Source organism: Cnephaeus nilssonii, assembly GCF_951640355.1.
Source record: "Cnephaeus nilssonii genome assembly, chromosome: 6".
Lineage (NCBI taxonomy): Eukaryota > Metazoa > Chordata > Mammalia > Chiroptera > Vespertilionidae > Cnephaeus > Cnephaeus nilssonii.
The window spans coordinates 48421272-48434669 of record NC_137077.1 but is presented as its reverse complement, the minus strand read 5'-3'; the positions used below and the strand labels follow the sequence as shown (position 1 = coordinate 48434669).

At 40.5% G+C, this 13398-nt stretch overlaps 1 protein-coding gene across 2 annotated transcripts in view; it reads right to left on the bottom strand.

The window, feature by feature from the left end:
• DIP2B (disco interacting protein 2 homolog B) overlaps window positions 1-13398 on the bottom strand; it is a 238866-nt gene that overhangs the window by 120206 nt on the left and 105262 nt on the right. For both annotated transcript variants that reach the window (XM_079774332.1, XM_079774331.1), the window contains exon 2: window positions 8867-8938. In XM_079774332.1, coding sequence (XP_079630458.1) covers window positions 8867-8938 — 72 coding nt within the window. The remainder of the gene's footprint in view (window positions 1-8866; window positions 8939-13398) is intronic.

Genomic DNA, 13398 nt, shown 5'->3' with positions numbered 1-13398 from the left:
AGTGTGACTCGACACGGTTAGCATTAGAATAAAGGAATCGAGAAAAAAGCAAGCGAGTGCAAAGGGTTAATCAGGCTGGCAGGGGAGTGGTTAGGGGGTGATTAGGCTGGCAGGCAGGCGAGCGGTTAGGAGCCAGCAGTCCTGGATTGTGAGAGGGATTGGGTCTAAACCGGCAGTCGGACATCCCCCAAGGGGTCCCAGATTGGAGAGGGCGTAGGCTGGGCTGAGGGAAAACCCCCTTCAGTGCACGAATTTCATGCACTGGGCCTCTAGTCTATAAATATAAAAGGCAAATATGCTAAGTGTCTGTCTGGGTAATGATGTCATGTAGAAACACCCGGCTTCCTCTCCCTAGTGACTAGCTTCCTTGCAGTTCCTTCAGCCCAGGAGCACAACTTGTTTTATAGCCAGGTGCAAACATTTTACACTTTAAACAAATGTCTGTGAAGTGTTTTCCTGTGCCTCATGTAATTTGATCCTCACAGAAGTCCTGGAGTAGGTAGATAGGAGACTCGATAGAATCCTATTTTCTTTTCATTAGCCAGAAAATGGAGATTTAGAAAGCTTAGAAACTTGACCCTACTATAAAGAAGTAAGAAATGGTGGACCTTGAAAATGATTTCAGGTTTTCTCACTGTGCAGGATATAGTCAAACACTGCTACAGTTAAATATTTTACCCTTTGTTCTCCCTGTGTGATCTACAATAATAATCTGCTTCGTGTTGACATTTACTGCTGTGTTGCTGACAATTACCTGAAAGAGAAGTTGGGGTGCTTCACTGGGCTGGATAAAGTTTAGCTAAATCAGAAAGCAGGTCTAATTAAGCAAGTTTATTCTATATCTATAAAAAGCTAACTTGACTCATGCATGTGCAATACATATAAAGCTCTCGCTGGTGCCAATCGCATGTGTGCGTTTCAATCTGTCATTGCTGATCATTAATTTGGTTGACACTTCTATTATAAAGGGCAAATAGCAATATTAAAATATTTCTTCTAATTAATTTAATTTCAATGGGCACAAATTTGTGCACTGGGCAACTAGTGTTAGGATAATGGATTCTGATTAAAAATGAGCACTTATATCTGTCCTCACTCCTTCCCAAAATGCCACTAGAATGATAATGAAGGCTTGTAGCAGGACAAGAAAACAATCAGTTCAGATAAATACAGGGAGAGAGGCAGTACCAAGCGTTGTCTCTATAAAAATAATAATGAAACTGATAGATTAATTGTGTAAGAAAGAAAGGAAATGTAATCCTAGTAAACCAAGTGACTTAGCTGTGAACAATCTTTACATAATCATAATACATTATAATAATCATAATAAAAAACAGTGAATGTTGACTTAGCAACAGAAAAGCAATATATTGAACATACAGCCCAGAACGAGTATGATAAGGAGATGTGAAGGACAGGGGAAAGGGGAAAAGGGAGTGTGTGGTGTCTGTGTGGCGGAGGGAGGAATATGTAAGATTGAAAAATTCTAATTTCCTTTTTAGTAAGAGATTAATAAATCCTGCCTCAAATTGAAAAAAGTTAAGAGAGGTGGTAAAATGTTACTTAGAAACACAGAGTAAATGCCAGGAGAAACAGAAGAGTGGAAGGAAGGAATCTCCGGGGAAAAAGAGGACACTGCTTATTTTTGTTGTTACAAACCTCCTACTACCATTTGATTATTTAAAATAAATGCATTAATTTGATTTAAAAATAAAAATAAAGAGAAATGTTAAATCTCAGATGAGAACCAACATACTGTGCACAGTCTTGAAGTTTAGTCGATCTAAATGGAAAGGTTAACTGAGGATGGAAACAAGCTGCCAATCTGTAATCTGCTTCTTTCATTACCTGACACTTTCATCTTCTAAAAGAGATGTTTATTAAAGGAGATACTGGAAATTCTAAATGTTCTCCCTGTTCAGTTACACAAACATTTATAGAAGATTTATTATATGCCAGGTACCAATGCTAGAAACTGAGAACATAAAGAATAAAAATGTACACTAATAAAAGAGAAAAATGCTAACTGACCGTACCTTCGCTATGCCCACAGCCAATCAGAGTAAGTATGCAAATTAACCCAACAAAGATGGTGGTTGATTTGCATATGCTGAGGGAGGGAGGAGTGAAGACTGAAGACAGCATAGAAGGAAGAGGGAGGGAAAGCGGAAAGCAAGGCGGCTGTGGGCGGGAAAGTGCGGGCGGGGCGGGCAGTGGGCAGCAGGCGGTGGAAAAGTGCGGGGCGGCAGTGGAAGGGAAAGCACAGGGCAGCGGTGGCAGTGGGAGGGAAAGCGCAGGGGGGGCGGTGGCTGCGGGAGGGAAAGCACGGAGGGTGGGGGGCGGCGGGAGGAAAAGCGTGGGGTGGGGGGTAGGGGGCAGAGGCACAGGGAAAGCGCGGGGTGGGGGCGCGGGAGAGGTGGCGGTGGCGGGAGGGAAGCCCACTGGAAGCCCTGTTCTTGCAGGAATCTTCCTGCAACGGGCTTCTAGTAATGATAATAATAATCATCTTTAAAAACATTCCTGACTTTAAAGATCATAAAATTCTATTAAAGCTAGTCCGTTACTTGTATTCAAAGGAGTATCTTAAAGATTAGACCATAGAATCAGCCCAGGAAAGTTGCTCCCTAACACAAAACTTTCCATTTTCCTGAAACTCTAAGAGTAGCCAAGAGTGACTAATTTACAGAGGAGTTAAAGTATTTGTGGTTTGAGAATGCAATTCTTTGAGGCACGCCAAAAGAGTTAATTTCTGGCTTCTTTCCCTACAAGTATGCTAATTCGGACATGGGGGAAGCTTTATATCAAGGCTCTAGAGCTTCCAACTACTGAAAGATGTTCTATGGGCTCTTCTTTCCAAAGATCATATGGCTCAGAATGAAGAGATGTGAAGCTACCATACTTTCATTCCTCCCAGGCCTCTCACCGTGACAGCATCGTGAGACCCTGATAATGATTTTAACCTTTATCAAGATATGAATTTTTCATACAGCATGACCCTTACAGATAAAGTTTGTGTTTTATTTAACTAAAGAAACACAATCAGTTCCAAAGTTGGGAGATTTAAGTGATTTTCAAGGATAATTCTGACACACCATATTTTTGTCATACAGTGACTTTAGAATCTAATCCCTGTGATACTAGTGAATTACATTATGCTCATCATTAACCAAAATTGTCCTTACTTGACTTCCACTAATTTCTAAGTATTTTCTTCAAATCTTGTATTCTCTTCCATATTTTCCCTTCTCCCTCTTACATTCTTAATTATTTTCTGAAATCTTAAAGATTTATGTAACATTTGAGAAATCTAAAATATATGTAAATGTGCAATCCAAGCTAACTCAACTCCAAATCAATTTCATAAAGAAAATGCACTAAATTTTTAGATAATATAAAGTTTTAGGTAAGCATGTACATAATTGTTCTAATAATACAGAGCAGCAGGCAGTATTAATTTTTTGTTTCAAAAGAGATTAGTGGAGAATGTTACTTTTCTACACTACACTCAAGTAGCCACCCTCACAATGAAGCATCTTGCACCTGGAGTGCATGAAATCTATAAGGCAATGGCAAGAGTTTGGAGAGGCTGAATCCCTCTAGAAGTAAGGAGTAGGAAACTCCTACCAACAGCAGTAAAATGAGTTTCATTTAATTCTATCTCAGACATTAATATAATTTAGTAAGTTTAAATTTTTCATTCCAATGCCATTAAAAAAAATCAAACTAAATACCTTCTTCAAAGTCTACAAAATATATGGGATAAATAAGCCAAGGAGTATTATCTATTTTTTTACTAGAGAACCTATGGAATATAGATTATCCACCAGCCCACAACCGGCTCTTTTTGGGAAAGACATGAATAGGTTCAAGAACAAAGGTGGGCAAAGAAAATAATAAACATGAAAAAAAAATTCTATTTAACTTTAAAAAAAGAAAAAGAAAATAATAAACATGAATTGAGAAAATTTACCACTAGGAAAGAATCATTTAGGAAGAAGGAAATTGAACTGAGAGGAAGAAGTGATATACAAATGAACAATGAATAAAGAAACAATATTAACCACCGTTAACTACATAAAACAACAATAATAATTGATCACTGAAGAAGCATATAAACAAGGTGGCACTATAATGAAAGATGGGCAGTGATGGTAGTCAACATAAAATCATTTTAAAGCCCTTGTGTTTCTTGGGAGAAGAATTAAGATGTCTAATAACTCTAGACAGTTTAGATTTTTTTTTAAAAGCCTTAAAATAGAAACATTACAGGAACAAAGACAGCTACTCATGATAAAAGAAATAATACACAAAGAAGACATAATTCTTAATTTGCGTGTACCTAGTAACATAGTTTTAAAACCTGTAAAACAAAACTTTACAGAGCTATAGAGAAAACTAACAAACTCAGTCATGGTACAGATTTTTCAACACACTTCTATCAGAACTGATAGAGCAAATAATCAAAAAGTTAGTAAGAATAGAAAAGATCTGAACATCATGGTTAAATAGTTTGAATTAATGGACCAAAACCATCCACTCAACAAATAAAACACAAATAGATGAGTTATAGAAATTTACCAAATACTAGGCCTGTCTTAACAAATAACGAAGACTTAATTTTGTACAAGCATGATCTCTTTTTAAAAAAATATATATATTTTACTGATTTTTTTACAGAGAGGAAAGGAAGGGAGAGGGATAGAGATTTAGAAATATCGATGAGAGAGAAACATCGATCATCTGCCTCCTGCACACCCCCTACTAGGGATGTGCCCGCAACCAAGGTACATACCCTTGACTGGAATCGAACCTGGGACCCTTCAGTCTGCAGGTTGACACACTATCCACTGAGCCAAACCAGTTAGGGCACAAGCATGATCTCTTGACCAGTGAAATTAAGAAACAGTTATCTGCCCTGGCCAGTTTGCTAAGTGGTTAGAGCATCAGCCCTCGGACCAAAAGGTCTTAGGTTTGATTCCCAGTAAAGGGCACGTACTTCGGTTGCAGGTTCCCCAGCCCTGCTAGGGGCATGTGCCAGAGGCAACCAAACGATGTGTCTCTCTCATGTCGATGTTTCTCTCTCTCTCTCTCTCTCTCTCTCTCTCTCTCTCTCTCCCTCCCTCCCTCCCTCCCTCCCTCCCTCCCTCCCTCTCTCTCTCTCTCTCTTTCTCTCTCCCCCTTCCTCCCTCCCTCCCCCTTCTATTCCATTCTCTCTAGAAATCAATGTAAAAAATACCCTCGGCTGAGGATTAAAAACAACAACAAAACCCCACCTATATCTTAGGAAAGAAGACAGAAAATCTAAGCATCCAATTCAGGAAATTTTTTAAAAGTTCTAACAGTGTTAGAATATAAGAAAGGAAATATATATATATATATATATATATATATATATATATATATATGAGCAGAAAATTATAAATAAAAAAATAAAGACATGCTAAAAAAATCAACAAGAATGAAAAGCTTGTTCTTCGAGCTTCTGGGAAGACTGATCAAAAGAAAAGAGATACAAGAAAACAACATAAACAAAGCAACAGCTTTAAAAATAAAAAGAATAATGTGGATAACAGAAACAATACACTTTAAATTTAACAAAACTGGCTCATGAAGAAACAGAAAACTGATAGAACTTAGTGACAGATAAGAGATGGGGCTTGGAGGAGGAGATGCTGAGGATGACTTTGAAGTCTCTAACTTGCTAGGTTTATGGATGTGAGCTCCATTTATTCAGAAGGAGGAAACTAGGAGAGAGGCATTGAAGCAGGTTGGATGTCTTTTTTTGGTTAGTTTTATAGTATGTATGTACTGTATACATGTAGGAGGAGTTGGTGTTATTGGTAGGCGTGGTGTGTGTAAGTCATAAATTTAATGGCTATGTTTGGATATGTTGAAATAGAGGTTCCTTTCAGATATATAAATGGAGATGTTAGGTATGCAGTTGGATCTAGGATCAGGAGCTCAGGAGAGATCTGGGTTGAAGATACCTATGGGAGTTACCTGTATTTAAATGATAATTAAAGCCACAAGTATGGCTGAAATACCCTAGGCAAATAGAGCACTTGTTCTCAAAATGTGGTCCCTCGACCAGGAACCTAGGGCACCACCTGGGAACTTGGCAGAAATGCCAATTCTTGGGCCCATCCTGGACCTACTGAATCAGAAACCCTGAGAATGGGGTCCCACAATGTTATTAACCAGCCCTCTGGTGATTCTGATGCAGGCTAAAATTTGAGAACCAGTGATATAGAGTGAGACATCAATAGGGCTTGGGACCTTGCCTTGAGAGTTCCAACATTTAACAGGGCAGAATGAGCCCCCCAAGATGACTAGGAACAGCAGGAAGAGGGAATTAAGAAAATGAGGAGTGTTTCAAAACAAGTGTTTCAAGAGGTAGAGTGGCAAAGACTACTGAGATACCACTTACGATAGCTCCTGAAAGGACTGGAATGAGCTGAGAAGTGAGCAAGAGTTGAGAAACGAGAGATATAAGTACAGATAATTCTGAGCAGTTTGATCATCAACAGGACAGAGAAGGTGGGGCTGGAAGAAGTTGACAAGGAAGGATTTTTTTTTATTTTATAGAGCAGTAATAAGCATGATGAACTGCTAAGGAGAAGAATCTGGCTGAGAGGCAGAGTGACTGTACAAGAGAGATGGGGAAGTGACAGCGACAGCATACTTTAGAGCAGCGGTCACCAACCGGTGGTCTGCGGACCACTGGTGGTCCGTGAGGTCCGAAAGCTTGGCGACCGCTGCTTTAGAGACAGGGGCTGTGCAGCTGTCTGCCTCAGCAGGAGGAGCACTTTATTGCCAACAGTGTTTAGAACTGCTCTACATGGTGACAATAAAAAGCTGGCCAATTTTTTGTTGGTTTATTATCGCTTTTTAAATTCCTACAGATCCTGTACCCCTTATTGCCAACACCGGGTGGCCCATTCCCACTGCCCTCGCCTTGCTGTCACTGAATGATAGTGTACGGTATCTGAAAGGCGGTAAGGGGACGGGACTTACAGCACAAGTGGAAGATTACCTTGGATAAGAGGGAGAGATTACCCAGAAGGAAGAGGGCAAACAGGATGAACACAGATGTGGCAAGTGGGGCGGTTGGTAACAGAAAACTGAAGGAATACCATCAATGGGTTCTCTTTCCCCCCATGAGGTGATCTGTAAGACCCTTCCTGCTGTGAGACGGCTATGTCACATTCTCCTGGCCTACAGCAATTAAACATCTGATCTGTCACATCCACACTCACTAAGCAACCTCCTATTTGTGATCTGGCTTTGCACGGGGCAAGAATGTGTTGACCACGCAGACTTGGGTATATCTCAGTGTTTTCTCATAGTAAATTGACCACTGGTTTCCATGTAGCCTGACTACAGATAACAGATAGATCAGGGTCCTTTTTACAGTTACATTTCTTATTGAGTTATTTTCTTAGGATCTGATTGCTTTTGCAGCAAGTGAATAAAGTAAATCTCTGGGCTCACTGAGACATGGGCCAGACCCACAATTCATTAGTCAATCAGAGTGTTCCCCTTCTCTCTCATGCCTTGCTCAGCAAAAGCTGGCTTTCATTAGCTGTCACTGACCCAATTTCTACTTCTTCCCTCTGAATTCATTTCTATATACATCTGTTCATTAAGATATTTTAAACTGGCTGTCACTGCATTGACCAGTGGTTTTTGTAGAGAGAAATTTCCAAGAATAATGCAAGAAATAAAACAAGGACCTCAGTAAAACATATTGGTATAACACCATTATTCATTTACTTATGCCATTATTCATTCAACGAATATTTACAGACTATATACCCTGCATAAGGCTCGATATTAGAACTGTGAGGTATACAAAGTTCTCAAGGTATTTGTAATCCAGAAATTAAAAGCAATTAGCTCCACAAAGAACAGGCTTGCAAGAGGGAAATTAGAAAAAAAAATCCTTAAAGTAAAAATAATTAAAGCAGCAATAAGCTATCGAAGGAAATCCTGAAATCTGAATAACTTCAAAAATATGACGACTCAGAGACAGACAGCCTTGCCTGGAAGCAAAGGTTACAGCAACCCCTCTGGAATTAAGCACAAAAGTGACTCAGAACTTTCTGATATATAAAGAATGTGCCAGACCCTGGCCGGGTGGCTCAGTTAGATGGACCATCAACCTATATACTAAAAAGGTTTCGGGTTCATTTCCCAGTCAGGGCACATACCTAGGTTGCAGGTTCCATCCCTGATTGGGGTGCGTAGGGGAGCAAACCAATTGATATCTCTCTCTCTCTCTCTCTCTCTCTCTCTCCCTCTTCCTCTTCCTCTCTCTCTAAAAGTAAAAACAACAAAACAAAAAACATCCTCAGGTGAGGATTTAAAAAGAAAAAAAAGTAAAGAACATGGCAGTCTCTTTGCAGAAGAAATAAGTCAGGCTTTAAATTAATTTAAAAGTTAATTTAGGGTTCTTACCCCTAAATCTTCAGGTACTCCAGTACTTGAGTTGCCTTGCAATACTGAATCTGTCATTCCTTCTTACTTTTGTTCCCCCTGCTCTCCATCACAGTCTGTGTCCAGTCATAAATAAGATGCAGTTTTTCCATGACCTGGAATTTTCTGCCTTTGAATCATATCAGCTATGCAGATACACTATCACCCAAGCTTTGTGTAAATGATTTGATGACCTTGGGTATTTTAAAAGTGCCTAGCACACAGCAGATGCCCAGTTAAGATTCATTTCCTCCTTTCTTTCCTTCCGTTTTTTTCTCCCCTCTGGTGAGGAAGGGAGGGGAAAACAGGAACCAACTAAAGACAGATCTGTAAAACAGCATTTTTTGGTGTAAAAATACTGAAAAGGTTTAAACCACTTCTCATTGCCTACCTTGTGTCTGTGGGATGTAAGGAGACAGAAGTTTTGACCTTTTCTTTTCATATCCCTTCTGTGTGATGTCCCCTAAAATAGCAAGAAACAGAAATACGTTATGCATTATTCTTACACGGTGCTTGTTCACTGTAAAAATAAAATTGATTACTGAGAACTACAGAATTACCACAGAGAGAGTAGGAAAATAATGTATAGTTCTTTGCCAGGGATTTAGCTATGTGTGATTTCCCACAGGCTTGGAGCTGACTTCTTGTGGGAAATTGTAGGGCTTGTCCTTACACTAATCTAGCATAGCAATATGCTGCGCACCATGTCAGATGTTCCTGAGTTCCTAGGTACCCCTCGTTTCCTTGGTATTTAATATATACCAAAATGGAATGCTGCAGTTTTCAGTTTGAACAAATGAATGCAATTGATTTGGGAGGTATTCAATTATATTGCTATACAGATCCACATAAAATCAAAAGTCTGGTTAAGGGGAGAAGTCATGGTTCAGGCATTGGGATGGAATATTTGAAAGGCCCTTCTACATCCTAGTTAGTACTTGTGTGAGTACCTGGGGCTGGAACTCCCACATCCTCTCCCTTCGGTTCACTGGTCTGTATTACTGATATAAATGTATGTCTTTTTCACAAAGTTAAATTTTTTAAAGTATAGGTGAAGCATACAAAAAGTACATATACAATAAATGCAATAATAAAATGATTAGGAGAAAATGTGTGGTTGAAGTATCAAGAGAGATGCTGAGTACTAAAGAAAAGGTAGCAAAGGGATGGGTAGAGAGCAGGGTGAAAAGGAATAAGGAATACAGAACAAGAAGGCATTCAAGGGAGGATAAGTAATTCAAAGCTGGGGGAATGAATACATGTGGTGAGGTGACATAATGCTGCATTGTTTTCCAAAAAGAAAATTTGTTTTTAACTTAGAGAAAACCTTCCTTGAAAGTAAAAATTTTTTTTTAAATATATTTTTATTGTTTTCAGAGAAGGGAGAAGGAGAGATAGAAACATCAATGATGAGAGAGAATCATTGATTGACTGCCTCCTGCACACACCCCCACTGGGGATCGAGTCTGTGACCCAGGCATATGCCCTTGACCGGGATAGGACCTGGGACCCTTCAGTCCACAGGCCAACACTCTAGCCACTGAGCCAAACCGGCTAGGGCAAAAGTCAAAATTTAGTATAAAAAGTAATTTATGTATTCAAATTTACAACATGTACCTATTTTTTCATTGATTTTAGAGAGATGGGGGAGAGAGAAACATCGATTTGTTGTTCCACTTATTTATGCATTCATTGGTTGACTCTTGAATGTGCCCTGATGCAGGGCATGTGAGGATGACACTCTAACCAACTGAGCTACCCGTCCAGGGCAGCATTTACCCATTAGTCAATTTGTGTGTGTGTGTGTGGGGGGGTGTATGTGTGTGCATATTTTGATGGACCCAGATTTGAAATCCAGAGTGATTGATGAATGTCAGCTGCTGTTGGCCTCAGTATCTGAATGGTGGACAGGTGGCAGGACTCACTGATGGGCTCACTCAGGGGAGTAACACTCAAAGATGGCAAGTGTGGCAAGCTCACACTTTCTGAAGAGAATGAGTCCAAGAGTAGAAGCCAGAGAGAGTAGTTGCCCCAAAGCTACTACAGTGATCTGGGCAACTTGGTACTAGTTTAAATTAAACACAGTGGTACAGGGATGAAAAGTAAATGGATTACAAGAGACATTAGGGAGAAAGACTGAATAGGATTTGATGACTGGCTGGATATAGGTGGAGAAGACAATTTCTGGCTTGAGCAACCAGGCAGATGGTGATATTCTTTGATAGAGAAATAACAGCAAGAAGTGCCACATTTGCTGGATCGAAGTAAGTGAGAGTTGAGTTTAGAAAAAGCCTATGAGACACACAAGAGGAGATGTCCAATTAACAGTTGGATATATGGATCAAGAACTCAGGAAAGAGATATAGCTTTAGGATCATCAGAATATAGTTGAAAAATAAACTGATAAAATCTCTTAGGCACAATCTGGCAATTTCTATCAAAAATTTGACTCAGCAACTACACTTTTAGGAATTTACACAATGATAACATTCACCCAGGTATACAAAAATCAATCTAAGAATATTCCCTGAGCCACACTGGTCAGGACCACAGTGCATTTAAAACCAACACCAAACCTTGTCAAATTAGCAAACTGCATCCATGTGTTCATTAAGATATTTTAAATATCTTAAATAGCTGTTACTGCTTTGACCTACTAGTTTTGTAGGGAGGAATTTCCAAGAATAATGCAGGAAATAAAACAAGAACCTCACTGAACTATGTTGGTACAGCACCATTATTCATTTATTTATTCCATTAGTCATCCAACAAATATTTACAGACTATATACCTTGCCCAAGGCTTGATATTAGAACCACGATGGATACAATCCTCCAACAATATACACAACTAACAAGAGATGTGGGAGCCTACCAAAGAAACATTCTTAAAAACAGGAAATCATGTCTTTTATTGCAAAAGAAACAAAGAAGCATTCTTTTATCCCATTCCCCACTCATAAGCTTCCCTAACCTCCCCCCCCTCCCTCCCTCCTTCCCTCTCTCACAATTTCCCTCCCTCCCACTCCCTCCCTCCTTCAAGGAAACAAAGACCACTTCTGCTGGCTCTGAACACATCTGATAAAGTGAAATGCTTTTAAATGCTTTCTTCAGCGCTTCTCTAGAGTCTCAATCATTCACTGTCAATAAATGATGTGGGACAAACTGTTAGATCTGGTATCTTGGACATTAATCAACCATCTCAGGTTCTGAAAAGTGAATTAAGAGTCTAATTTGGCCATAGCCAGTTTGGCTCAGTGGATAGAGCATCAGCCTGTGGACTGAAGGGTCCCAGGTTTGATTCCGGTCAAGGGCATGCACCTTGGTTGCAGGCACATCCCTAGTAGGGGGTGTGCAGGAGGCAGCTGATTGATGTTTCTCACTCATCGATGTTTCTATCTCTCTCTCTCCCTTCCTCTCTGTAAAAAGACAATAATATATATATATTTTTAAAAAGAGTCTAATTTGGCCCTACTAATTAGCACCATTAAATCCATAAATGAGCAAAGACTTTAAGGAGACCTGGAAGAAGATAAACTGCAATGAGAATGTGAGAACTAACTTAAAAATGCCCTCCCCCTTTTTCTTTGACCACAAGGCCCTGCTCAAAAGTCACCTCTTCAGTGATGCCTGCCACCTCCTGATAGTCATTTCTTCCTGGTGCCCCACAACTCTGCACACTTCTAATATACACTTAGCACAGCACTGGTATTTTATGTATTTTAGTTTAATACCAGTTTGTTCCTAGGAGCATGTCCGTGCAGCATCCACTTACTCTGCTGCCATTTTTAATCTCCTCCCAACACTGGTATTTTAATCATTTATTTACACATCTGTGTCCCTACTAGACTGTGCACTTGAGGGCAGGGATGTCTTATTCATCTCTGTAGCCTACCCACAACCTGGCACAATAGATACTTGTTGAATGAGAAACTGAATGAATTAATAAAATGGAGGCAGTCTGAGAACAATAAATCAAAGAGACATATACTTGGGTGGAAAACTGGAAATGGAAGAAAGGAGCTGAAAGGCTCAGGAAGAGAAATTCAGTGAACCAAAAGTATACTAAAAGTTGACAGCTACACCTCAAAAGTGGCCAGAAAAGCGATACTTGGCCTGCCTGAAGAGAGAAATAGAACATAAATCATTGGGCACTAAAAGCTGAAGGAACTCCACCTGATATCGATGTTCCTTTAGCCAGAGAACAAGACCAGACAGAAGGAACTCTGTTATTCCACATAACTGATTTGTTATTCCACATTTCAGTCACTGCCCAGCTATAGTCAGTGCTCTTTTATATATACACTAGAGGCCCGGTGCACGAATTTGTGCACCAGTGGGGTCCCTCGGCCTCGCCTGCAGGATCGAGCTGAAACCAGCTCTCCAACATCCCCCTAGGGGTCCTGGATTGCAAGAGGGCGCAGGCGAGGCTGAGGGACCCCACTGGCGCATGATCGGGGCCAGGGAGGGACGCAGGAGGTTGACCAGCTGAGGAGGGACCACGGGAGGGCTCCAGGGTGTGTCCGGCCCCTCTCACTCAGTCCCAATCGGCTGGACCCCAGCAGCAAGCTAACCTACCGAGTGTCTGCTGCCTGGTGGTCAGTGCACATCATAGCGACTGGTTGACCAGTCAACTGTCTGCTCCCTGGTGGTCAGTGCACATCATAGCAAGCGGTTGAGCAGCGTTAGCATATCATTAGCATATTATACTTTAATTGGTTGAACGGACAACCAGACGACCAGACACTTAGCATATTAGGACAACTAGACAACCAGACACTTAGCATACTAGTAGCCCTGCACACGAATCCGTGCATGAGTACCTTGCTGCCACTTGCCTCAGCTGGCCACCCGCCCATCACCGCTGGTAGCTCTCCGCTGCTCGTAGCTCGCTGCCGCGCCCTCCTGCAGCTCTCCACCCGCT